This window comes from Stigmatopora argus, chromosome 2, assembly GCF_051989625.1.
Source record: "Stigmatopora argus isolate UIUO_Sarg chromosome 2, RoL_Sarg_1.0, whole genome shotgun sequence".
NCBI lineage: Eukaryota > Metazoa > Chordata > Actinopteri > Syngnathiformes > Syngnathidae > Stigmatopora > Stigmatopora argus.
The window spans coordinates 9,491,901-9,518,722 of NC_135388.1; the positions used below are offsets into that span (position 1 = coordinate 9,491,901).

The 26,822-nt window shown below is 39.9% G+C and overlaps 3 protein-coding genes across 4 annotated transcripts; all 3 read left to right on the top strand.

The window, feature by feature from the left end:
- The first annotated feature begins 3,416 nt into the window (after positions 1-3,416).
- slc12a1 (solute carrier family 12 member 1) lies at positions 3,417-13,896 on the top strand. The gene is made up of 26 exons (XM_077587424.1): positions 3,417-5,063; positions 6,085-6,219; positions 6,421-6,496; positions 6,591-6,686; positions 6,765-6,904; positions 7,200-7,310; positions 7,407-7,518; positions 7,816-7,943; positions 8,046-8,130; positions 8,249-8,406; positions 8,508-8,615; positions 8,691-8,814; positions 8,991-9,092; positions 9,306-9,461; positions 9,551-9,650; positions 9,866-9,977; positions 10,051-10,191; positions 11,104-11,210; positions 11,302-11,384; positions 11,475-11,600; positions 12,064-12,192; positions 12,343-12,454; positions 12,628-12,714; positions 12,803-12,938; positions 13,037-13,104; positions 13,197-13,896. The coding sequence occupies exons 1-26, from the start codon at positions 4,818-4,820 to the stop codon at positions 13,330-13,332; spliced, it is 3,114 nt and encodes a 1,037-aa protein (XP_077443550.1). The 5' UTR covers positions 3,417-4,817; the 3' UTR covers positions 13,333-13,896.
- Positions 13,897-14,479: 583 nt separating this feature from the next.
- On the top strand, positions 14,480-16,840 carry dut (deoxyuridine triphosphatase). 2 transcript variants are annotated; one of them, XM_077587992.1, is made up of 7 exons: positions 14,480-14,656; positions 15,291-15,441; positions 15,908-15,999; positions 16,083-16,127; positions 16,257-16,331; positions 16,557-16,627; positions 16,714-16,840. In XM_077587992.1, the coding sequence occupies exons 1-7, from the start codon at positions 14,572-14,574 to the stop codon at positions 16,768-16,770; spliced, it is 576 nt and encodes a 191-aa protein (XP_077444118.1). In that variant the 5' UTR covers positions 14,480-14,571; the 3' UTR covers positions 16,771-16,840. The 2 variants fall into 2 exon arrangements, with proteins under 2 accessions (XP_077444118.1, XP_077444125.1); XM_077587999.1 differs by lacking the exon at positions 14,480-14,656 and having other exon boundaries at positions 14,668-15,441.
- Positions 16,841-17,294: 454 nt separating this feature from the next.
- On the top strand, positions 17,295-21,247 carry LOC144069824 (protein phosphatase 1 regulatory subunit 3E). The gene has a single exon (XM_077594833.1). It carries the CDS (start codon positions 17,853-17,855, stop codon positions 18,774-18,776), a length of 924 nt encoding a protein of 307 aa, XP_077450959.1. The 5' UTR covers positions 17,295-17,852; the 3' UTR covers positions 18,777-21,247.
- Positions 21,248-26,822: the final 5,575 nt, after the last annotated feature.

Genomic DNA, 26,822 nt, shown 5'->3' on the forward strand with positions numbered 1-26,822 from the left:
AAATCCAATGTGTCAGTGAATCAAAGACACTCCGATGCCGTGTATAAAGATCACTTTGAGAAGTCGCGTAAGGGATGCCAAACTGATTTGTATTATGATGTTACTGTTTCTTAATGATGCAAAGAGTGTACTGCTGCTGTTGCTGTTGAATGATGGCCTTCTGCTTGTTGCCAAAGTCTGAGCGAAGGAAACATGTTTACGATCCATTTCATCTGTCCGGATGACAAATGACAGAAAATGTCCGTCAAGAATCTCGTCCAAAGTTTGGCCGATGGAGTTGAAGGGACAAAATAGGGACTACGAAGGGGAAAGGACCATCTATCTTTTAGTGCTGCTAGAGTTTCACTACCTGTCTGCGAAGGAGAAGGTCACATTGGAAATGGACATTTATTAGCACTGTGGAGGAAATCGTTGTCTTTTTCTCAGCCACTCTTCTGGCAACAGACGAAGGAAGGGCTTGGTCTGGATGGAGAATCAGATTGGTATACATTTTAAGCTGGCAAATATCTGCAATTTTCCCATAGTGCTGTGAATCTGCCTTACTGTGACCTTCAATGGGTTTATGTGCCTTCATCTAGAAATGTTAGAGCTCCTGTATGTTGTGTGGGCGTGCGTGACATATCATAATAACATATATGCGGACCAGTTTTCTGCTCGGCTGGTGGAAAGTGTTTCTTGTTGACATTTGACTCAATGATGTAAAATAAATGGAATTTCTTCATTGAAAAATGGACATTTGAAAGCTTTGTGTGGGAAATCAGGGTATACATCTGTAACCTATTTGCAACTGTCTAATTAGGGGTGTTAATATATTTTTTGTCTCAAGCAACCTTTGATTTCGATATTGCAAGATAGGGATTTCCACAAATGGACTATAACATAATAATATGGTATAAATATTAAATGAGCCCAATATGAATAACTTTCAAAAGTGTTTTTTTCGCCAGCCATGTGACAGTTACTTGGTATGTATACAGACAACGTACTCTATATTTTAAAGACACTTAAGTACAATGCATAAATGTGTATATAACTTTTTAAAGTAATTAAACACTATTTGAATGATACCAATGTAAACTGACAGAAGTCAAGACATTTTTAGAGATGTTAGTGAAAATGCATGGACAAAAAAATACACTGAAAATCAGCTTTGCAAAGGATCCCTGTGAAATCAAAACCTAATGAATATAGGATGTAAATGATGACAAAAGCAGGAGAAGGTGCAGCCTTTCTCACTAAATTCAAGTTGACCATTAAGAATGAAGATGGCTGGGTAGTTGCCAAACAAGACATCCCGAGATATAGACGGGAAATGAATGGGTCTTGGATGCATTTCAGATTCATTATAAGAGACTAACCAAAATGTGAACAACAAAATCTTACAACAAAACCATTTCTCAGCCAGGGAAAAACATCTCTAACCATGACAACTGTAATCCATCAAGGAATGACCCACGGAGTACATCACAATAATACTTAAACTGGAAAGTATGGGCACATTAATATGAGAGGTGGTCTTTCCCTTTTTGGCCAGGCAGTCAGAGGTAGACTGATCATTATTTTCAATGCCTTTTACAATGTCCCTGTTCCACCTTGGCCTTTTTTTTTTACATTAAGCTATAACCTTGAGATATCCTTAAACGTATAACATTTCCTTCATTTAACTTGTCAAGAAAAAAAAAGTTTCCATTCCAAAAAGAGAGTGGCCAAAAATGGCATGCATGGGAGAGTTTGAGACTTCTTCCCAAAATGCCAGTGTGCCTCAAGCGACCCATTAAGCAAATAGAATAAGGGTATGAGAGCTGCTTCAGGCTTTGGGTTGATCACAATAAGCAGTTCGCTGAGGCCAGTCTATTGATTCAGGTTGATGTTTTAAATATTGATTACAACAACTCTACTCTACATCTTACTAGTAGCACACTTTAGAGGATGCATTGCAACTTCTTTCTAGCCACTTCTATATACGGCAGATGCTGTGTTGATTGGTGCCGGGCAAAATATCCTCATTGCTTTAACTTAACAGACACTCGGGCGATTGTAGATAAGGATGAAATAGTGAAAAAGTAGGGAGAGACATTTGCAGTTTTGCATGTCGTCAAATTCAGTTTCAGTCATATTTTTCAGGAAAAAATGTTTCAGCCAAAAAAACACAATTTAGTCATGTTTCAACCAAATAATTTTGGTGGCTGAATTATTGGCCCAACTCTAATATATGTATGTCTACAGTATGCTGAGTATAGACATTCAATTTTAAATACATCAACATTAATGCAAGGATAAAGAACATAGCAGAATGCACAATAACAGATATGAATCAAAATGACTGCATGCTGCTATGTAAAATATTTTATAACGTTTCACAAATTGTGTAAGAAAAAAACACTGCCTTTTTTGCGCATTCCCTGCAGTAGGGCGAATCATCTTGGAATAATCTTCCATTTGCAGTCTAAAAAATGTATTAATTTGTTTGTTGTTCCGGTATGGATGAATATATATGCAACGCTGAATGCTTTTTTAATCTGAAACTGTAATTCAAATATAGAGAACCGTTTTGTCCATACAACATTTCCAGTCCAAATGCCCAATTTGGTAGAAGCCTCTATCAATAAGGCATTAGTCAACAAAGTTCTGGGGGAATAATAAAGATGTGATAGCGCTGCATGGTAATCACAGTAGTTCAATGGACACTTGTTTCAAAGTGTAAGAACAAATAGTAGTAAGACAAATCATGAACCTTAGCTTTTACTGATTATAAATCATAAATTTTATCACTTGTGGTCTTCGGACCGCTCAAGCCTAATATGTTGTGATAAGCTCACAAGATACAGTAGCCGTTTTAATTCCCAGTTCTTTTTGAATAACTAATAATTATGATAGTGTAAACAGTTTTTAAACCAGAACTAAGGCTCTTTTTTCATTATATTTGCAGTAAAGCAGCTTTTAGCCAAGGAATGACATTCACAGATGGTTTATCAATGGAATGGAGAATAGTGGAGATCCTGCAAATGTTGACAAAGACGATGAGATCATTTAAGTTCTCTTCAAATTCCTGCTAGAACATTTCAAACATCAAGTCAAGCTAAACCTTTCCTAGCCTAGATCAATGATTATCCATTGCAACATGAATGGTGTTGTTGCTGATCGTAAAGATGTTACGCTTATTAACTTACTGATGATTCCTATGAAGGGAAGTCATTTACTTGCTAACAGATAACTTCTCTTCCATGACAGAGGTTCCTATTAATCAAGTAAAATTAATGTTAGATCAGGAATTAAAGCTATTAACTGCAATGTTTTGGTCAATAAAGTCTGTCCTTTGAGAAGTATTATATTTTTGGAAACCATGAAGTCAAATCATTTTCTAGATCTTAAATTGGGAGAGAAATGAATGCAAATTTCAAAGTTACAGTGCATTTGCATTAGGTGTACCACCAAATCCAGATAGAACACCAGTGTTTGGGGCAATTATGCATATTTTAATAGGCTCAATGTACCGTAGTTGAACTTTGTACTCGGAGTACTTGTTCACATTACTTTGAAAAGGGCCACATTTCTAAAAAATGCTGCCGAGTTCACTACAGTTGTTTGAGGTGAGCTGCAGACTGCAAATTAAATCCAATAAAACTTGAGGGGTCCTGCCAACTTGAAGGATGTTTACGTTCAGACAGAGGGAGCAGGTGTGTCCATGTAAAAAGACTGCAGTCCTTTTTATTTCACCACAAGTCAAAGTTATGTGCATCCTTCTGACTGCACTCGGAACAAAGATAAGTAGTCCGTCCCTGAATGCCCCTGTGGAAATTTTTTCTCTCACATGACTCATTCAGTGCAATTCAAGAAAATGGTTACAACTACTATGTTATAACTGTGATAAGTGCCATGCCATGCACTGGTTCTTTTCCATTTGTACATAAAAAACATTCTGGACGATTACTTCTCAGCAAAGCAACCTCAAGGTCAGATTGAGACTCATTAGCCTCCCTTTCACTGATGCATAAATCACAGTGTGTGTCAGTAATAAGGAAGTTTACCTGTTAAAAAAAGTATTTGAAAGGCAGCTCTAAAGAAGCCCCTTAGGCATGTTCCTGTAATTCATGGTCTCACATTAACTCTCATTTTATGGCCATTTCTTCACATCAAGTCAATTCAAAATGTTCTTTCAAAGAACTTCCTGCAGAAAGTGTCATGACAAAGAGCAATGATTTCCGCAATAGTATTAAATTGACTTTTTGGATAGGGAGGTTTGTCCGATGTCACCTAATTAGTCTGTAATCTCCACTGCATAGTTAGGTGAGCATTTACCATGGGAACGTCCATCGAGATGATTCATCCAATACAAGATTTGGACAAAGGAAATACCCAAAGTGTCATAAAGTGCCACCGTTGAACAACATGTGCACTTCAGACAATATTATTAGTAATCAATTCTCCAAAGCCCTGGCAATGAGCTGCGTTATCTCTCATTTGGCGTTTATGACTTGGTTAATCTTTAAGCAATGCCTTTGTGATCGAGCAAGGACATATTTGACACCCGCCGGTCAGTTTTCTGAGGGTTGATCCAAAGCGTTGGCCAATAGCTGGAATAGCTGGCGTGTGACCCTCGGATGTAAGGTATAAAAGGGGAGGTGTCGTAGGCAAATCAAGTGTGCAGACAAGAAGAAGCTCTAACGAGAAGTTTCATTTAAGAAATAAATGTTGATAAATCAGTTGCTGCCGAGTTCTTTTCTTCAAAATCATACTTGGATGGTTCAAGAGATCAAACCGACGCAGGTGCTTTTCCCTTGACAATTTAAACCCGAGAAGCTCTTTCAACAACTCCGATGGAGAAGATCAAGTCAAACGGCGGAGAGCATGTTAACGCTGCTTACGACGCTACTCTAGACGGGCCGCCGGTCTATGATAACAACGATGACCACCGAACAGTCCGGCCCTCAGTGGTCAGCGCCTTTGGTCATGACACCTTGGACCGCGTGCCTAACATCGACTTCTATCGTAACGCGGGCAGCATCAGTGGTCATCGAGCTGTACGGCCTTCGTTGCAGGAGCTGCATGACGTCTTTCAAAAGGTAAGTTGTCCGTCTTTTTTTTTAAACAAATATTTATCGTTCATTTTGTAAAAATATTTTACAACCTGATAAATGATAATTGTCATAAGTTTGGGATGACCATGTAAAACACCATGGATTTAAAAAAAACTCGTTTCTGTGTTTTGGAATATGAGAAGTCTGGGGGAAAAAACAAAAAAAACTAAAATATGTATTAATATTTAATAATTATTTCTCAACATATGTATTTGACCTTTTTGTTCCATCCATTACTTGAGGAATACGTTCTCTAATCGGCTGACAACATTTTTTTGAATAGATCCACCAATTAGCTCATAGGCGGTGAAAATAAATGCTTAAAAAATATCGTCACGTTTCAAACAGTGAAACAGTCATGTAAACAAAACAATGGTAAATTCACTGAGTTAACTATTTTACTTATGCGTGTAAAAACAAGTACCTGCAATGAAATATGAAGTGTATTCTCTGATCATAACAGTAAAACTTTTTTTTTTAAGTCAAATATGCTGTTATTGCCTTGTAAATTTTATAGGTTGGCCTGTATTTGCCTTTTTGGGCTCCTTTTAAGTAAAGTAGATTATAAAAAATTGAGTGGAAACCTGATTGATTATCCATCAACTACAACAACACCCATCATAGATCATCAACAATAATCTACTAATCAGATAACTAAATGATAACTGATATGGACACATAATTTTGAAACACTAAAATGAAAATGGCACACTAGGACAATTTGCCGCAATGGAGAGGACACAGGCAGTATGACAATCACATAATAAAATGCCTCAGCGAGGTCAGTCTAAACAAGATGCTTAGGAGTCATTTAACTTTTTTTATTGTTGTATAATTCTCAAATTAGTTTTGTCTTTCTCTAGTTTTCAAGGGTAGGGGAAGCAGTGTAATGAATTGACAAGTGAATTATCAATCTTCATCCTGTTAAAAAATGTGCATTCTACTTTTAAGTAAAATGTATTGAGGTAAAAATACACATTATTCTTCTATAATGGATTTCCACCAGAATGGAGCCATCTCGGTGCCCGACACCGTGGCGGATAACTCTGAGGGGAGTGACGGCACCCCGTCTGATGACGTGGAGTCTGCTGTTCCTGTTGAGAAGGGGGCCGTAAAATTTGGTTGGATAAGGGGCGTTCTGGTGAGTTACTGAAGGGTTCCCAATGCTGCATAGAAGCAGAACTTTGGAGACTTTTGTGTCAAAATCCTGAATTGTACTGGAACACTTTTTTTCCCTCACAATTAAGGCTCACTATTTTACCAGTGAAGTCATAAATAGCCTTTCTCAAATCTATCATCCAGTCACAGAAAAAGTCGCTCAGTCATGACATTTCGTCCACAGGTGAGATGCATGCTGAACATTTGGGGCGTCATGTTGTTCATCCGCCTGTCCTGGGTGTTCGGACAGGCCGGCTGGGGTGAGTCAGTGTTTTTTTTAACAACTGGCCAAGAATGTATGATTCCATAATAATAAGAGTCTATTTCAAAAGTATTGATTTCTGCGCATTACAGGTTTGGGAATCGTGGTTATTGCACTCAGCTGCGTGGTGACAACAATTACTGGCCTTTCCATGTCAGCCATTTGCACTAATGGTGTGGTCAGGGGAGGTGAGCCAATGCGACGTGGAAGCACCAATAAAATGGTTGCATGAAGATTAATTATTGATGTGTGTGCGCAAATTTCAGGAGGGGCGTACTACTTGATATCTCGCAGCCTGGGACCCGAGTTTGGTGGTTCTATTGGCTTGATTTTTGCCTTTGCCAATGCCGTAGCTGTAGCCATGTATGTGGTCGGATTTGCTGAAACTGTTGTGGATTTACTCAAGGTGTGAAATATTGAAATGACCTATGTGTCTAAAGCCTCTAAATGTGTTGGTAAATGTGTTGCTTTCCAACTCTTTAAAACTGTCTATTGGATCTTCCCTTAATACATTTGCTGTCATTGACCATGATAGACGTTCAATCCTCCCAAATGAAATGGTTTGGACTACTATCGTCGTCCATATCAGCCAATGAGTTCAATTCATCATGTCCATGCTATGATTCATTATACCAGTAATGACATAAGAATGGACAGCTAGTCTATCTTATTGATTGACAATGATGTTTTTGTCTCATCAGGAATACGATGTCCTCATGGTGGATCCATTAAACGACATTAGAATCATCGGAGTCATCACAGTGATCGTGCTTTTGGGCATATCTCTCGCCGGAATGGAATGGGAGGCCAAGGTTAGCGTCGCATTGGGTTGTAAGCTTTGAAAAGCATACATAAAGGCATACGTATTTTGGCATGTCTTTTAATGAGATGAATGAAACCACACCTAGGCCCAGATTGTTCTACTCATCATCCTTCTGGCGGCTATTGTGGATGTATTTGCGGGCACCTTTATTCCTCCAACCGAGGACAAGAAATCCAAGGGTGTTTTTAATTACAATGGTAAGGAAATCATCTGGCAGATTTTCAGTTATTTCAATTTAAAGAACGTACAATAAAGTGAAACCTTAAACGTCAACTGGGAGCCTTAAATCATTTTTGTCCCGATAAAATGGGGTTATGTTAGAGAACTTCCGTAGTCAGAATCAGAGGTCAAAGCATTTGCTTTCACTTCAGGTTGCTGGCTTTACAAATATTAGATCTATGGGGTCTTTGTTTTGACATAGGGTATGGCGCCACTCTATTTACTGCGTTTAGGACGCACATTTGATGTATTTTTCTCTGTATTTGTCTTGGCAGTGAACATCTTTTTAGAGAATTTTCCACCAGCTTTCAGTGGCGGGGAGTCCTTCTTTTCAGTGTTTTCAATTTTTTTCCCTGCTGCAACTGGAATCTTGGCAGGAGCCAACATTTCTGGTGACCTGAGGGTAACTTTTTTTTTTTCAACATTCGATTTTCCTTACAGAACCATTTCATTGTTATTGTGGTGAATACAAATTAGCTAATAAAACCTGTTTGCTATTTTACAGGATGCTCAGGCGGCCATTCCTAAAGGCACCTTATGGGCTATTCTGATCACTGGTGTCACCTATCTGGGTGTGGCCCTTTGTGTCTGTAAGTACAGCTTTCAACTTTGAACGGTGGACCCCACGGGACACAATCCATTTCTAGTGGTTGAAATTAAGCAATGAATTCCATGCCTGTTTCCAAAACATATTCATTTTTGGCTTAGCTGCCAGTGTGGTGCGTGACGCTACAGGAAACCTGACAGACCTCATCATGCCTGGTGTGCCATGCGAAGGCCCAGCATTAGCCGCCTGCGAGCTGGGCTACAATTTTAGTTCTTGCGCAGTCGAAACGTGCAAATTTGGTGCCATGAACAATTTCCAGGTAAACTGTTCATATTAAAGTGAACCAGAACCTCATGGGATGTTTCACGCTTCTAATGAAGTGCTTTATTTGTTCATTTATTTAACTCATGTATGCAACAGGTGATGACACTGGTGTCGGGATTTGGTCCTCTCATCATTGCTGGAACCTTTTCAGCCACTCTTTCATCCGCTCTGGCTTCTCTTGTCAGCGCTCCAAAAGTCTTCCAAGTCAGTCAAATAGGTCTCATTTGGATTCACTGAGCGTATGCTGACCTTGACTAATGATTTTAATGTGTGCCTCAGGCACTGTGTAAAGACAACATCTATACGGCCCTGCACTTCTTTGCCAAAGGACACGGCAAAAATGACGAGCCCCTCCGAGGCTACATCCTCACATTCTTGATATCCGTGGCCTTCATCCTCGTTGGTTTGTTCAGTTCACGTGATATCTAGTATCTTAAAACTAACTTTCAGTTGCATTAATGGCTAATTGTTGTCATTGGCGGGCAATGAGATAACTGGAAAAGCAGGCATAGTTTGTAATATTAAATGAATGTTTTATGAATGATTCAACAAATACTGTATATCTTCTTTTCTCCACAGGCAATCTTAATACCATCGCTCCCATCATTTCAAATTTCTTCTTGGCCTCGTACGCACTTATCAATTTTTCCTGCTTCCATGCTTCCTACGCAAAGTCTCCAGGTGAGAGTTTTAAAAACAATACAGTCCAAATCCTGGCCAGTAAAGAAAAATCAGTACTGACACTAAATTTAGAATAGTTTAATGTATGTGGTTAAAATTCTTAATTTGGATGTTTATTAACTTATGTTGAAAAAAGTCAACCCAAAGTAAACAAATGGATATTCATCAGAGCATTACAAAATAAAATCTGTTTGGCCTCACTGGTTTTCCCAGGTTGGAGACCAGCATACAGGTACTATAACATGTGGTTGTCCCTCCTGGGTGCTCTCCTGTGCTGTGCCGTCATGTTTGTCATCAACTGGTGGGCCGCGCTGCTCACTTATGCAATCGAAATTCTCCTCTACATTTACGTCACTGTCAAGAAACCTGGTAGGCTCTTTGTGTGTAGTACTAGTAAACTTTTGTTTCGGCCTTTGGCATGTTGTGCATTGACACTCACCCATTATGGTCCTCTTCAGATGTTAACTGGGGCTCATCCACTCAAGCGGTGACGTTTGTCAGCGCGGTCAACAATGCTCTGTCTTTATCTGGAATAGAAGATCATGTCAAGAATTTCAGGTAGGAATTTCTGGATGTTTGGCGCCACCAATGACAGTGAAATATGAGCATTTACTGCCAAATAATTTTGATGTGTGCTCCTGTTAATGGTGGGCAATGAGTTAAAATCAGTTCCATCAATGTTTTGTAGACCACGAGAAAGAGTCTGCGTACCAAAGATGACACTCATGTTAACATTTTGAGCCGCTTGCTTTGACCACCCCTGTTTTCTTTAGGCCACAGATTTTGGTGCTGACAGGGTCCACTCGCACTAGGCCTGCACTGCTAGACCTGGCTCACTCTTTGTCCAAGAACTATGGACTCTGCCTTACCTGTGAAGTGTATACGGTACAGTCTCATGATCAGATATTATTGTTGTAAAAAGGCGGAAGTCAATTGATGTGACCATTAATCTCTCCAGGGTCCAAGAGTGGAGGCCCTGCCAGTCATGAATGCCTGCATGGAGAAGAACCAGCAAAGGCTGAAGAAGATGAAACGAAAAGCATTCTACGTCGCCGTAGCAAATGAGAAATTCAGGGAAGGAGTCGACATCCTGCTGCAGGTCAGTGCAGTCATAAAAAAAAAGACAAACCAAGTGACCCAGAAAAATCCATTCGATTAATGTATAACCGGGGAATGAAACGTACACATCACAGAAGTTGTTTTTATTGACCGCAGTCGTCCCTCAGAGATACACCGAGTATCTATTGCTATGCTGTGAAGAATCTGGCAAGATGCACAGAGAGTTAATGAAAAGCAAGAAAACAACCTTCTGGTTTTGCACTATCATGATAAGGCGTTGTTTCATTGTCTGGATTTGTGACTTCAAACAGTTCGGCAGCATAAAGGCTATCATTGATTAACACTTTTTTGACGACACAGGATGTGCAGATTGATCTGGTTTTACCTAGTGGCAATATAACAGCTGCACACCTTTGTTTGGGGGATAAGAACATTTTTCAGCTATGTTGTTTGTTTTCATGAAAACAGGTGAAGTTAATTGACTAAAAAAATGGCATGCTGTACTATTTGGCATACGGGTTCTTTCAAACTTGATACGTGGGATGACATATTCTCTGATTTCTGCAATACCCAAAAGTAGATTTATTAAAAAATAGGAAATCTGCAAACATCCTTATTTTTGATTTCATGGCCAATTTACAGCTAAATAACATGATTTATACATAAACCAATTCCTTGACTGATTAAATAAACCAGTGATTGGTCGCCTATTAAAATGAAGAAATAATAATGAAAAATAATGTTGCAGGCAAAACATCTAGATTCTAGATAGTATATGGTCGGCAATCCAATAATAATAATAAAAAACACTCCAGTGGTTTGCAATTGGGCTGTCATGCTTGGTTTATATATTAAAACAAATAGAATACGCATATTCAGGGCGCAGGTATTGTTGATTCCTCCACTATGTGACAGACTGCATGGCTGTCGTCATGTTCCTTCATTTTTGCAGGCCTCGGGTCTTGGCCGCATGAAGCCCAACACGCTAATGATAGGCTTCAAAAGAAACTGGAAGACTTCAGGTTCAGAAGCGGTCCAGAGTTACGTGGGAGTGCTGCAGTAAGTCATTAGCATAACTCCCACGCAGATGTAAGGAATAGATTATACAGGAATATTACTTGCAACTGAAGTCTGTTTTTACTCTTGACAGCGATGCCTTTGACTTTGAATACGGAACTGTCATTTTAAGGATGGACCAGGGACTTGACGTTTCTCATATTGTAGAAGCGGAAGGTCAGTTTGACAATAAATGGCAAGAAATGAATTCTAATTCTGTGAGGAGTGGTTGTAAAGTGTGACTCTGTTATTTATTTATTTTTTCAGAGGAGATGCTCAAATCAGCAAAAGAACAAGAGGCGCTGGAAAACGATTTCATGTCAAATGGGGGCAAATCCAAAGGTTTGTTCCGAAAGTCAAGAAAATCATCTCGGCAAGTGCTCACCACCCGAGGTAAGGTTTAATGCACTCTATTTGTTAAGGTGGCAACAAAAGATTAATCCATAAAAAACACTACTTTAAATCTGCCTGCTCTCTTGGATTGGGAAAACTTTTGCCAAATGGAAGTAGTGTCTTTCTGTTGTCTGTGTTTTTGGAAACTTCTCCATTCTCATCAAGTGAACTAAAAGATTTGTCTCGAGGAGTAATCCAATATTGAGCCTTCTTTTGTTCCAGCACCTCAGCATTTTTGTGACTTGGTTCACAACATGAGCTGAGCAAAGGGAAACAATAAATGACACACTTAAACTTAAACAAGGAGGGTGGGCAGTGAATTATCTTGTAGCAGTGCCATTGACATCTAATCTATTTGCACTTTTACCTTACTATGTACTTACTATAAAACTATAATCATTTTTTTCTGAGTTTACAACTCCACATCCGCGCCCCAGTTTACAATCTTTTCCCCATCGTTCAGTGTCGGTGTGCGGACCCCCGCCACCACAGGTGGCCAAGATGAACGAGAAGCTCGTGGAGGCCAGCGCTCAGTTTAAGGGCAAACAGCCCAAGGGAACACTCGACGTGTGGTGGCTTTTTGACGACGGAGGTACGTGTCAATTGTGCTGTGCGTTCATGGAGAATCAAAAAATGACAGATTGTTTGCAGCCGCACGAAACACAGCGCTGAGAGGAAACAAACTGCTGACTCACAGACAACACATTTCATGGTTGGTGGATGCATCTGCCTTTTCTCCCAGGTCTCACTCTGCTGCTCCCCTACATCCTAACCACCAGGAAGAAGTGGAAAGATTGTCAGATGAGGATCTTCATCGCAGGCCAGCCCGGGCGCAGTGAGCTGGATAAACAAGAGTGAGGGGAACCACCTAATTGCTAGACTATCAATTATAGCCTAACGAGCGCGGGTTTGATTATCCGTCAACGTGCTGTGCCAAGGGCAAAGGCATGAAATGAGATGAGATGTTCCTGGGCGGTAAATAAACATACATTGAAGTCTTAACCGTTGCATCTTTTCTACCTTGCAGAATGAAGTTGCTGCTGCAGAAGTTCCGGATTAAATGCACTGACATCATAGTAATTGATGATTTCCATGTGAAACCACGTAATGACAGGTGCGCACTGGTGCAGCACAGGACAAAAATCGTCTTCAAGCGACTATTGCCTGTGATTACATTTTTTTTTTTTTTTATTTGCGCTCAGCTTGAAGAAGTTGGAGGACATGATTGAACCTTTCCGCCTGCACGAGCGAACCAAGGATAATGCGCAGGTTGAAACCATGCGCAAAACACAGCCCTGGAAGATTACTGATGACGAGTTGGACGAATTTGAAGAGAAGGTATTTAAGAAATGGAATAATTTCCAGTCAGTTTGCCATGAAAAGTTGAAGAAAAGACCCTTGCGTCATCAATGACCAAAACCATTTGTGCGTTTTAGACCAACCTGCAAGTTCGACTCAACGAATTGCTTCAGGAGCACTCTAACTCAGCCAACCTGATTGTGGTGTAAGTAGACCCATTTTAGTGCTATTTTTTTTAGTTAAACTTAAATGTTTATGTTTAATAGTCTGACCCATTGTCTCTTACTTTTCATCCAGGAGCATGCCCATTGCACGAAAGGAAACCATCTCCGACTTCCTCTACATGGCCTGGTTAGACATCCTGTCCAAAGACCTCCCACCCACCATCCTTATACGAGGCAACCACAAGAGTGTGCTCACCTTCTACTCATGAGAGCCTTGCACCCTGATCCATTCACTTGGAACCAATGGTTCAGTTGCCATTACTCATAGGCATCATCTCACTACAGGGAATCACATTTCTGATCTTTTCTGAGGTCACAATAGCAATAAAGGACACTTGTGGATTGTTTTAAATGCATAAGATGTACACATCACACACCCCCATACAACAGTCAGATCCCTTTGAACAGGTACAGTCGACCCGGGAACTGTTACTGTCAAATAAATGTGTATAGTAGGATATTGCAAATTATTAATCTATATTTTTGAAATCCAAAAAATGTTTAGCAACGATTTAAGTCTATAATACTTATTGAACAATGTTAATTAGAAAAAAAACATACCTAGTTTATGTTTGATAAAAAGTCAAATGTTATCTTAAGTTGTTTATTCACTCTGTGGTTTTAGATATATTTCAGGTTTTGTTCAGAAAAAAAACATTGTTTCATAATCATTCTGGATGTTTGTAATGTAAAAGCTTCTATTTAAGAATACGTGTGTGTAATTGTGTAAAAAAAATGATTTTTAAGTAAAAATAAATCATCTGTTATTCTTATTTGTCATTAATTAGTCTGTGTGGTCTTTGCCAAGAGGTAGATAATTGACTACTATATTGTATATATAGTATATAATTACGCATAATAATTGGATCATTCTCAACAGGCCTTTTAATATTTTTAATTGGCTAACTTTGATGGGCATGTTGTGCGTGCGTGTGCGCGCGCGCGTGTATGTGCGTGCGTGCGTGCGTGCGTGCGCGCGTGCGTGCGCGCGTGTATGTGCGTGCGTGTGTGCGTGTGTGTGCTGCCATACCATTGGATTGGATTGAATAACTTTATTGATCCCGTTTTCGGGAGATTTCATTGTGGCAGGAGCAAGAGGGTGATTAGACAGAACAACAAAGCAAAAGCACAAAGTACAAAGCAAATCAAAGTAAATGGGATCATTGAAAATCACCAAATCAACTCATTAATCATACTGTACAATACCATACCATATCTTGCCATACACCATTTATACACACATAAAATATATAGATATACAAAATATACATATAATGCTAACTCAGCGCTTACTCAATTCACAAACTCCGTTGACTCAAATAAAATGTTTTTGGACGACCACATCCAAGATGGCGGTGCTGTTGGTGTATGACTCGGCGGTCAAAATAGTGTTCGGGTATTTGTGCCTATGATGTCGTCTGTTTACAGGCACGATTACGTCTCTTATAATGCGCGTTCACAACCTCACGCAGCGGTGTTCTTGGCGTCTTTTGGGTCGGCATTTTCTCTCTCGGATGATTAATCCTAACAAAGGCAAGCACCGGACCGACACAGACACCATGCACATCGATACGTGATGTTAGATTTATATTGGTTGCAGTCATATTTGGCTTCATGGATATTGTTATCGTGAAATGGATGCGTAGACGACAGGAAAATTTATGTCTTATTGATTTGAATTGTTCTAAATTTCTTCGCACGAAAGCAACGTTAAAAGCAGTTCTGGTGAGCCATTCGGCGATTTTACAGTCGATGGATAATCGTAAATAAAGATGCCTTGCGCGAGATAGTGACGCTGTCGCATGTTGATGATGTCGTCGCGTGTCAGAGTGACGCATATTCGAGGCGTTTGCAAGAGGGAACACATGTTTTTGTATTTTCATTTAAAATGAACGGGGACATTATTTATTCATTAACTATTATCACAGTACAGTTTGGGCGATTATACTTGAAAATTAAATGTATAAATGTTTGAAAGCATAATTCTGGGGGCGGGGTTCACTTCTACCGCTAAAAATGTGAAAAAGCCGCGTAAACTCCGTCGCTCATTCATTTCACTGCAACGTGGTCTTCACTAGCGTCCGCAGTGGAGACATTTGGTCGCCCTTTTTTATTTTTGCTTGTGCTTTGTATGTGTGTTTAACTTTTGCTAACATGCCCGCCCTAGAGGTTTCAGATGCTTGCCAAGTTTCTCCATCCAAGAGGTTCAAAAGCAACCCTGCCGAAGATACAACCGTTCTTCGCTTTGCAAAACTTTCCGAACATGCCACCAGACCCACCAGAGGCTCTGCAAAAGCTGCTGGATATGATCTTTACAGGTTGGGATTTCCCAATTATTTTTAAATAATGCTCAAATGATTTAAGTCCATGTCCTTTTTATATAATGCAGTTGTAATGAAATTTTTCTAAGGGAGAACTTAAAACTTGGGCATTTAACATCAAACTAATTTCAGTTTAAATGGATTGGGTGGTTCATAGCTTTCAAAGCCATTAAAAGAACTCATCTCATTTTGATTTAAAAGTCTGTGATGGACATGTTCATGGAAAAAATGTATTAGATCACATTTTCTTTCATATGTTCATTTTAATGTCTTGAAGTATTGGAGTAATGGTGAATTATATCACTAACAGATGAAAAAAAGAAAACGGTGAATTCCTAAAAAGCATTGTTATTAACAGCAAAATGCTGTTTCTAGGAGTTTTGTCACAAAAATATAATAATTGAAATATTAACCTGAGTGCAAATCTTAACCCCCACCTTCTTTCTGTTGTTTTTTATTTCAGTGCATATAATTATTCTATTGGTCCAATGGACAAGGCCATCGTGAAAACTGACATCCAGATAGCAGTGCCACATGGCTGTTATGGCAGAGTCGGTCAGTTGTTTTCACATGCTAAAAAAAACTACCGTTAGAGAGTTCATACGTTAACATTTTTTAACTTGACACTACCTTGACAGCGCCGAGATCTGGACTTGCAGTAAAGCACTTCATCGACGTCGGAGGTGAGTAAATGGGCAAATTTATCAATATTTTAACTGAACTCATCTAACTACCCATGTTTTTTTTACAAAAAATCATCTGCTTCTATATCATTTTTGTACTTCCACTCAGACATCTTTTTGTATTTTTAGCTGGTGTTGTTGATGAGGATTACAGAGGGAATGTTGGTGTTGTTCTATTTAACTTAGGCAAGGAGACATTTGAAGGTAAATCATTCAATTCTGATAGTTTTTCTGACATTAATACAAGTCAACCCAAATAACAACAATGTGACCTAACAGCCCCCCCCCCCAAAAAAAAAAATATATGACATCCATCATTTTGAATATCAAATATCAAGTCCTTTGTATTTAAATAGGTTGATTTTCATTTATTTTCAAACTACACTTGACAATGTTTTAACCTATGTCTTGTATGTTGAAACTTAATAGTTAAGAAAGGTGATCGAGTTGCTCAGCTGGTGTGTGAGAAAATCGCCTACCCAGATTTAGTTGAGCAGGAGGTAAGAAGTGAAAGTATACTTCTGGAAATGTGTTTTTTTTTAACTCCCATGCGTTGGTCATGATAATTATAACATGTCATTTTCAGACACTTGATGACACAGAGCGTGGAGCAGGTGGATTTGGGTCAACTGGATGCAACTGAAGACTTTAATGTTCGTTTGTAAATATTGATTTCTAATGTAATTGTTAATAAATAAAGGTGTTTTTCTGCATCATGTGTGATACCTGTTTTTAATCATTAATTTTGAAGCTTTGTTTTAGCAAAATTATTTTTCTCCACATGGGGGCAGAACAGGACAAGCTTGTATGAAGCTGAGTAAATAAAGCAAATTGGTCTCCTGACAACAATGCATAAAGAAAATTACTCTGTTTTTAGGTTCTAATCCATCTATTTATGAGGAAATACGTGTTATGCATTCACTTTTTTAACAACTTCATAGACAATAAACATAATAAGAAACGTAATCTTACCAATTGATTGCACGAGTTCACAGTCCCTTTGGGTGACCTGGTCATCTTTCCAATAGTTTTAATGAATAAAAAGTTTAAAATTCGCTTCACTGAGCGGTGGAGCGACGAGCAACGCTGTCGCTATGGCAACTGCACTTTTGCGGAACGTGACGTCACCTGGTGGGCGGGGTCCCTTCTCCTGCTGCACGACCGAGCCTTAAATGTTCATCGTTTTAAGCAATGCCGAGTAATGCAAATAGTGAGTGACGCGTGAGAATTTAGGTCAAAAGGTAGGGCAATACTAAAATGATCGCACGTGTATCGCGACATATTGAAGTCGATGCTTAAAGCATCTCGTCTCGCGAGGCAACGTGCAGATCAGCACGTAGACAGAGTGAAGCCACGCCGTGTTTTGGCGTCACAAACCACAACCCCACGCGAGAGGACGGCCAGGTTGTCTTTCAAATTTCCAACCCCAAGGTACTATAAAAGCTTTTTCTCATTCACCGCCCCTTTCTACATGAACGATGACAAATGAGATGGAGCGAAGAACGCTAAACAGCTGCGTTAATGGGTCGTGGTCTCGGAAGTCCCCGTGACGCTGCCCGGGAGCCAATCCGAGAGCGGGATATTGGCAGGTGGGACCAATCCGCGAGCGGGATACTGCCACCTGGCTCCTGACGCGCATCGCTCGGTCTCCCCCAGTCGCCGGTCTCCCTCCGCAGGAGCGCCGAGTCGGGCTCTGCAGTGCAGGGGCTGCGGTGTCGGCGTTGTATGGAAGCGGAGCGTGCGCGCCCCACCGCGGACATGCTGCCCCCAAAGACCTGCCTGCCCCGGAACTACAGCTGCATCGCCGGGCTTTTCGGCAGCTTGGCCGCGGCCAACCCTCGCCTGGAGGACGGCGATGACCTGGATATCATCAACGGCACCTGCGAGCCCACCGAGAGCCCCGTGGTGGACGAGAGGCCGCGGGGTCGTGAGACTTTCCTCAAGCCCCCGCAGAGCCCCAGTTTGCGGCGCAGGTGCAAGTCTCTCCCCACGCCCACGGAGAGGGCCAAGTTGGAGATCTCCCGGAGCAGAAGTCCAACAAGTCAGAAAAAGGTGCGCTTCGCCGACTCGCTGGGCCTGGAGCTCACCTCCGTCAAACACTTCGACGACTCGGATGAAGCGGAGGTGCCGGAGCGCATCTTGGCCAAGTTGCCCAAATCCACGGACTTTAACCCCATGGCGAGCACCAAGTTCCCACGACCCCTGGCGCAGTCCGTCTTCATGGAGCTGCAGTTCACCAGCCCGGGCACGTTTCCCGATTTCGAGGAAAAAGTGCGCGAGGTGAAGGTCCTCCTGGAGACCGTGGAGACGAACGAGTTCAGCCTGTCCGGCTTCGTGCGCGTCTTGAACCTAGCATTCGAGAAGAGCGTCTCCTTACGCTACTCCATCAACAATTGGATGACCTTTATGGACAGTTTGGCAGCCTACGTGCCCCATTCGAGCGACGGTGCGACGGATCGCTTCTCCTTCAAAGTTCTCATGCCTTCCTACATGGAGAACGGGGCCACGTTGCAATTCGCCATCAAATACACCGTCGACGGCGAGGAGTTTTGGGATAATAACAACGGGAATAACTACAAAGTGCGACGTCACCGCTTTAAGATGTCTCCACCGAAGGAATGGGAGAACGGATGGATCCACTTCATTTAAATTCACTCACAATTTGTGCGTGTAAATGAATCCCCGGGAACCCTTAAAATGACTAACGTGGATGAATGAGCAATTTGTTTTAATTTGTATTTTATTAATGATGGTACAGGGGGGTGACAGTATCATTTGAAGGGTCCGGTGAGGGTTAAATCGCCTTGATGTCAGGGACCTGTACAGATCGGTGCCCCTTTGGGAGGGCACGTCCGCATTATGTAACGTGAAAACACGTGACGTGGGGGCAGAGGGGTGGACTCGTGTGCATTGCCATCTATGCCAACCTTGGGCATTTTTACTCTTTTGCGGAAAGGCCGTAACGTTAATTGCTATGGTGAGTTGTCGGTTCTGAAACCCTAAGCACCCCCCCAAAACACAGACACGGGTGCAAGCTGGCTCATAAACAGGCTGGAAACACACCATTTTGATGTAGATGCCTTGAAAGTGTAGCTTGCTTCGTTTGGGCTAGGATGCGTGAAGAGATTTGAAGACACGTTTTTTTTCCCAAAGTAAATCAATATACTGTGGTTCCCTCATCTGTTGTTTTTGCCGTTAAATGCCTTTGTAAAACCAAGGGTTGGGATGGAGTTGTAATTTATCCTCCAAGCATACAATATATTTTTGTTATGTAGATATTTTCATGCAGCAATTTTCTTCAAAGCACTCTACTCTATTATATTAACTCACTTCCTTCTGGAACTAATCTGAGAAGACTAGCCTTTAATATATATTTTCAGCAAGTAACAGTACTAGTTTTCCCCTTTGCACTGGATCTTTCAAGTGTTGTATAAATCACCACTGCCTTTATCATTTTTTTTTTCTTTGGTCACAAATGCAATGCTCTTCAACAGTTCACTGCCTCTAACATTTCAGAGTTTTCCAAACTTTGCAGATCACATTCCAAATTAGGAATATGACTTCTACCTCTATTCTACTAACAAGTGAGAAAAAATATTCTACCCATAGGGCCCAGTAGAAATGGACTGGTAACCAAATTCATTTTGTGTCCCAACTCAAAGTTTGGCAAACACTGCCATTTTACTCATGAGTTAAATTCCTTCACATGTCTTCCAATTTTCACTTTTCCTTTGGATTACTGTCTCGAGCAGCTCTGCCTTTTATCTATTGATTTAATAACTGTTGCTCACATTTGGCGTGTGTGATAATGTGCAACGCTATCATAGTTGCGTAAGTACACTTTGAAATTCTCTGGCTGGAATCTGAACATTACATTGTTTATATTGCAGTGGTCTCAGAAGGGAGCTCCTCACTTGATGTAATCTGGTTGATGTGCATGCTAAAAGTTTTCCAGTCAGCACTTAGCTTTGGAGCACTTCCTCTGTGAAGTGCCCATTCCATTTTGTCAACCAAAAATTATTTCATGGTTGATTACAGCAAGGCGTGATAGTCGCAGGTGACATTTGGAGATGTCGCGTTACATAAACTGAGCTTTGTATGTCATTAGATGTACAAAGTCTGCTTCTGGTTATCTTGTTTGGAAAGTGAACTTACACAGTTTTGTAGTCGAGTAGAACAGATCATTAAAGTGCAACAAAGTCAGCCTATCGGTATGGATGGTAACTAGTTGGAAGACTAACTTTATATAGTCAACAATTAACTCTTTGATTGGTGATATTAGACATAGTTTGAACATATTTATTTTCATGCTTTCCAACTGTTATTGGTGTATCTTTAATGATGGACTGTCTATGTCAACATTTTCTTTAACTGTTTTCACGTCTAGTTTGAGCTCACTGTATGTACATATAGATATTTACTGTATTGTAATTGTGTCAACGTCTCATTTGGAATGTCTACATGTAATTGTACGAAGCATTATAAACGCTGATTTCAGAAATGTAACTGGCTTAGTTCTATCCTGTGATGTTTCAATACAAAATCTCAATTTGAAAGCACACAATTGGATATTGAGTTGGAATTTCTCTGTCATTGAACTAAGACTTTTGCACCATTGCAAGTGTACGCCGCCTTACTGTCCGATGAGTTTACTGTGACAGAAGTATGAGCCTAAGTGCTTGTTTGTGTCTAACATGGGTAAATTGGTTGGAAACATGTCCAGTGAACATTGCCGAATGCACTTTGGTCTAAGGCGACGATTAGAACGACTTATGATTGTATCTGGGACTCGGCGAGTTCACTGGACGCCACTTTAATGCACTTTGAGACAAGTTAAAGTTAGAGACAGGGTTGACAGTATGTAAATGGGAAGGATGCTTTTCATAAAAAATGTCTTTTGCAATTCAGTCCAATTATTCTTCCAAATCCACTGCTGTGTTCTCTCTGGGACTTAAACATATACCATACATGCCATTTCATCAATGTCTTAGCTTCTATTGTTTCCTCAGAATGTTAAACCTGTTTGCGATGCATGCACAACTCAAACCTTTATTTTTCAGTTTAACCATAGAACCACTATTTTATTAAATAAATGCTGAATAAACATTTTGGAAGAGATGCTCGCAATTGTCTTTTTTTCCACGGGAATAACACTCAAGCATTTGTCCATTTTGTTGATAAGACAACAACCCCGCGATTATTTGTTGTGTGCATTTTTAAATTAATGGCTGGTAATAAAACACCATACTTGGCTGCTTCATATTTTTAAGATGGTAATGGGTTCCAATGGAATAGTAAATAGAAATGTTTTCTTGGGTCAACCTGTGTCTTTCCAGCGACATCTTTTTATACTTTAATCGATTTACACACTTATTCACACCAGTTAAATTATTTCAGATGTGTAGCCAATCAGAGAAGAATAAAGCGAATGATGTATGTGTTGCTATGCAGCAGGGTAACAGCTGCATACATAACCTCTGTGTTTTAAGGATGATGGTTGCTTCGCTGACAGTCTTGCTGTGATGTGCCTTCAAGCACAAAGGCATTTTACAACCTACATGCACAGACTTTCTCTCTTCTCCTCTATGCCCTTCAATTTTATTACAGTTTTGGCGTTAGGGCACCCATGCCCTCCTAAGTTCGCTAGAAATGATCTATATGAAACATCCAGTAAATGTTCGGTTGTGCCTCTATTCAGCAGCAGCTGCTGAATCCCCACTGAGAGCAATGGGCCTCAATGATTACATTGCAAATGGATCTTTTACTACCCTGGAACAGAAATGTGCTTTTGCCACAGTTTTTACTTTTTCCTCCTTTCACTGCTGTTATATTCATTTATTTATTTTTATTTGCTCTACCATAAGGTTACCTGAAATAGTTTGTTTGATTTCGCACTATTCTTGACTTTGATGTCACTGGGGATATTGTTTCATTTTCCTTGTTCATAAATACAATACATATTCACATTTGGGTTTCTAATTGAAAATGGTGTTGAATATTTTATTTTTTATTTTAGGTTGAACATTTTCTGTCTGATGACAGTGGCAGTTGCTCCTTTCATAAGCACTTTGGAACTAGAGGGAAGAATTTGATTGATGCTTAAAATATCTAGCGGGAGTGTGCTGGTGTCGCCTGGTTTCTCCACTAAGTGAATTTGCCCTCGAGCAATGCAACACCACCGCCACCCTTCCTTTAAAGGTGCAGCTCTGTTTGCTTTCTGACTTTTCTTCTTTCATGTCTCAGGTTAAACACAAATATACTTGTGTTTAATGTCAGCTGTTTTGGGGCCCTCAGCATATTCCTAGGTTGCATGCCTTGTTACGGGGGCACTGCAAATGGGGAACAATAAGCAACTATTTTCCGCCAACAAGCCGTAAGGCTATTGGACAAATGGCATTTCAGATGTTTAACTTAATTTACTGCCATATTTTCAAATGCTCTGCCTAAAGTGGAATGAAGCAAACAATATTCAAGTGCATCTCAGTGGAAAGAATAATAACAATTTCAAAAAAACAATTATTATTTTTACGATTTATGATCGTAGGAAAATGTAGATAAAAGCCAATATTTACATTTACAGGTATGCCCTCCCATATGTATTGACTTCGCTTGATAAACGAGATGAGAAAAATAGTGTGCTGTGTATTTTATAGTTTGGTTTTGTGTGGTGTAGCACTAACTTCTGTTTTGACAGTCATTTAATGTATAGCTATAGTATTCTAAAATGTTGCTCCTCTATATAGAAAAATATCAATTTTCCTAAATGGAATAAAGACATCTGAGTTAACTGTCAGGAAATTCTTCTTTAACGACATCATGACCAAGGAAGAGATTATTGTTTAGATCTGTGCTGCGAGGGGGGAAGGAAATGCAGATGAAGCCCCAGGAATGACTGAGTGTATTCTTCAGGCACAATACGGAGGAAGTCTGATAGTTTATGAGTTTAGGATACGTGACCCTTAAATTCACAAGACTTTCTTTTAGAAGGTTTGCTCAGAGCGTTGATGAGCTTGGCAATAATACCTTTAAATATCCATTTATCTTTATTACGATGGCACTGAAAGTTGGTTGAATGCCACTTGATGTAGGGCAAGGGTACGCTTTGGATTGGTTGCCATGGAAAAGGGTCACAGAGTTCTTAGTGAGCCTAACATGCATGTTTTGTGATAGTTTGGAGAACAGCCAGCAAACAAAAACGAGCATTCTTGAGCAATCTCCCGCATTCAAATGAGCATTCTACCCCACAATAGTGTCGAGAGAAAAAGCTTCAGGACTTTATGGGTCTGAAAACAAATCATGGGACTAATATACTAACTATTATGCATTCTCTCAAAATCCATCAATATTTTAAATGACAAAGCTGCCATTTTCCCCATTTTATGTGCTGATATTATGCTTTGACTCAGATTGCGATATGTAATAAAACCCCCAAGGTTCCGTCTTATATGAGCGCAGAAGTTATTGCACCAGAGAATGTTATGAATTAAACAAAAGGTGCAATGCTACCCTTTTCTTAGACTGTAAACTATTCATATCCCTTCCTTGACCTTTTTACCATGTCATCATGGTCACTAATGGTCGAGTCACTCTAGATAAATAAATCAAATGTTACTTTTTCCCAATGTTCCGCCCGACTCCATTTTCTGGAGTTGTTTACAGTTATTGCTTACTCTCGGTGCAGCCACTTTCCTTTCATGCTAAGTTGCATTCCAAAAACACAACACATTACGGCAGACACGTTCCTCACATTTCCACCACAACAACTTTTGAGTGAGATGATCACTCATAAAAATGCAATCTGCCTCCACCCTAGCTTTTCATATCCTGCCGCTTTGCCTTAGATGGTAAAACAGAGAAAAGAGAAAGTCTCATAACTTGCAAACAGGTGGAAAAAGTGTTATGCAATAGGTCCTGTCTAGGGGCATGCACACAGTGATCATGTGGCGTGAAAAAGATAATCAGTGGACCATCAGTTTGACTGTCACGGCACAATTCTCGTGCTTCTTTTCTCTTTTACTTCCTTTTTTGGTCAGGTTTCTAAAATAAAAGAGTTTATAATTTCATTGGTGCTCATCTGTTTAAATGATAGATTTAAATTTGAAATGTAAACTAATAGATGGATTTAAAACTAGGTAGACTTAAATGAAAGAAAAGAAAGTATAGCCACTCCAAACTTTGCAAAACATTCACTGATGGCCTGCTATCTTTTTTTATGTGGAGAGCTATTTCAAAGTTGGAATTGTACCAAACTCTAAAATACTCTACAGCAGTCCCATTAGACCCACCGTCGTAAAAAGTTATAAAAGCAAACAATGTAATGTACACACAGGAAAATATGAAGGGAAAGAGCTTGTGTCCCCCAGGATCTAATAGTGAAGCTTTGCTAGGCCTTTTAAAATATTAGATGTCACAATGTATTGAGCTGTTGTGATGAGTCGCTTTAAGCTCCGAATGCATGGTGAAATCGACCTTCAGTCACCTTGGGTCCGATTAATAATTTAAATACAGTTAACCCTCCACAGTTGAATGCATGCAGTCTATTCCAGAAAATGGATAGACTTCCAATTTGCTCAAAAAAGGCACGAGGAGAGGTTAATAACAAATAATAATAAATACCTCAACTTGATAGCAGCACATTGAAAAACCATAATAAAAAAATGAAAGCTGCTTCTCCGTCTTGCTAAAAAGAACAATAATTGGCTATTAATTTTCTCATTAGTAGACCTGATAATGTAGGCCTGTCTGTTATATGCTGGACATCCATGCCACCTTTAGCACTCTGCCTGTTTCCCTCATCTTCACCTTTAATGGGCACCATTGGTGTGTTTCAATGGGAATGATGTCATTGCATCACACCCCCATCCTCATCTTCACAGAAACCTTCAGTCTGGTGTTCAAAAGCAAGCCCTTGCATGCGAATGATTCAGCAAAACGTGACTGTTGACCACATTTGTCAGCTTGTTTAGCGTCTGTGTCCTCCGCCTGCTGAGTGTGAGATGAGTCGGGCACGACAGCGCCCATGCGTGCATAACAGAGTTTGCATGCACGTGTTTTTGTATGCATGATTGAGGCTCTCCCCCTTTAACTTATTGTGGTATGATATCCTGATCTACGCCGCAGGCTGCTTCTCCAAAAGCCATGATGCCGTTCAGTAGACATCTCACGTCACGGCCTCATGAAATAATAAATATGCTTCTGGAAACTGTGTATCTGGATTCCCTCCCAAAGCACTCTCCTTTATCTCTTAGAGACTGATATTGACAATGACTAGCCACCTGGGGTGCCGTGATGGTCTTTTTATGGACACCTTTTTGAGGGTTAGAAAGTCTCATAAGTAAGCATGTACTTATTGTTCCATTTTTGGCATGATTGTTACTGGTCGACATTTTTTTAATATTATTCTCTGTTGCATAAGTTTTGTTTATTATTTTAAAACAAATTCCTTACCATTTTTGGACATTGATTTCATTTTTTCCCCTGTGTGTAGTGTTTATTTTTATATTCTTGTAAAACAAGTAGGATCCATTTACCTTTTCAGTCCTTTGCATATTTGTATACTTTTTATGATTGCTTGTCAACAGTAGGGTTGACTGATATTGGAGTACTTTGGCTGCAGTGTAGTACCAGCACGGCACATTGTCATGGCTACAAATGATAGCTTTTACATAAGATCCACTTTGTTAAAGATATCTCTTCGCAATAGTTTTGTAATCAATCAGAATTATTGTACTTTTTTAAAAATCTTTCTTTTAAAAAAGTTTACACAAGGAAAAAAGAATCAAATTATATCAATATTTGGATTCGGCACCCCAAAATTACCTTAGAAGTGTTTGCAGAATTTTATTTTGTTGGCTAAGGTCATCACTGAGCCATAAGTGCTATTGGGTTCCTCTCACGTATTGATTTGTCTTTCATGGTTTTTGCAGTGCTCAGGTGTAGTAAAAATGATCTGTATTTGATGATCGGGCCTTAATGCATGTGTGCACTATGATTGACTGCATGGGATGAAAAGAAGTACCTACTACCTACTCCGGATTCGATGTAACATAACAAATTTATAGACCACCCTTTGCTGCCACCTCCTGGGTGATCAGTCCATGCAAACTGACTGTGGGTTTAAATGCCTTGATCCAATTACAGGTTGCACAGGCCTGTCTGTTACCCAGGTAATAGTGCATTGAAAATACAGTTCTGTTGAAATTTTAATTACAACATTTTTGCATTCAATAATTTTTTGCCAAATTTATTCAACCACAATGTTCAAATTGAATGTTACATTGATTCATGCAAATGGTGAGGACGAACATGGGATCAAACCCATGACCTCAGAACTGTGAGACCCCTCAATGTTACAGTGAAAATATGATAAGATTGCTTTCACTTTTTTTTCATGAGAGGTTAGTTGAATTTACAATCTTATATTTTAATCCTAGTGTGAGATCTTTATAATCTGATGGAGATGCAATTTGAAACTCGTGCACATAGTGATGTAGTTCTTAGTACCAAACACTTGACAGCAGCAAAGTAGCAAAAATGTACAAGTGCTGAAAAGTTTCAACTAAAGGCACATTATTCTTTGAATGCTCTTACAGAAATCCTCATGTTAGAATCCCTCTCCCCCTTATGGGGTGGGCTTCAGTGTATGGCTGCCTGTTAACGAGCGCCTATGTGTTGAACTTAGGCCAGCTTCGCACT

What these genes read in the sequence shown, in the direction of transcription:
- dut (XM_077587992.1), top strand. Translation starts at nt 14,572, where the DNA reads ATGCGCGTTCACAACCTCACGCAGCGGTGTTCTTGGCGTCTTTTGGGT. An exon ending in GCTGGATATGATCTTTACAG is followed by an intron (nt 15,442 to 15,907) that starts GTTGGGATTTCC and finishes TTTTTATTTCAG; the next exon opens with TGCATATAATTATTCTATTG. An exon ending in TGGCTGTTATGGCAGAGTCG is followed by an intron (nt 16,000 to 16,082) that starts GTCAGTTGTTTT and finishes CTACCTTGACAG; the next exon opens with CGCCGAGATCTGGACTTGCA.
- LOC144069824 (XM_077594833.1), top strand. Translation starts at nt 17,853, where the DNA reads ATGGAAGCGGAGCGTGCGCGCCCCACCGCGGACATGCTGCCCCCAAAG.
- slc12a1 (XM_077587424.1), top strand. Translation starts at nt 4,818, where the DNA reads ATGGAGAAGATCAAGTCAAACGGCGGAGAGCATGTTAACGCTGCTTAC. An exon ending in GAATGGAATGGGAGGCCAAG is followed by an intron (nt 7,311 to 7,406) that starts GTTAGCGTCGCA and finishes AACCACACCTAG; the next exon opens with GCCCAGATTGTTCTACTCAT. An exon ending in AGTTACGTGGGAGTGCTGCA is followed by an intron (nt 11,211 to 11,301) that starts GTAAGTCATTAG and finishes TACTCTTGACAG; the next exon opens with CGATGCCTTTGACTTTGAAT.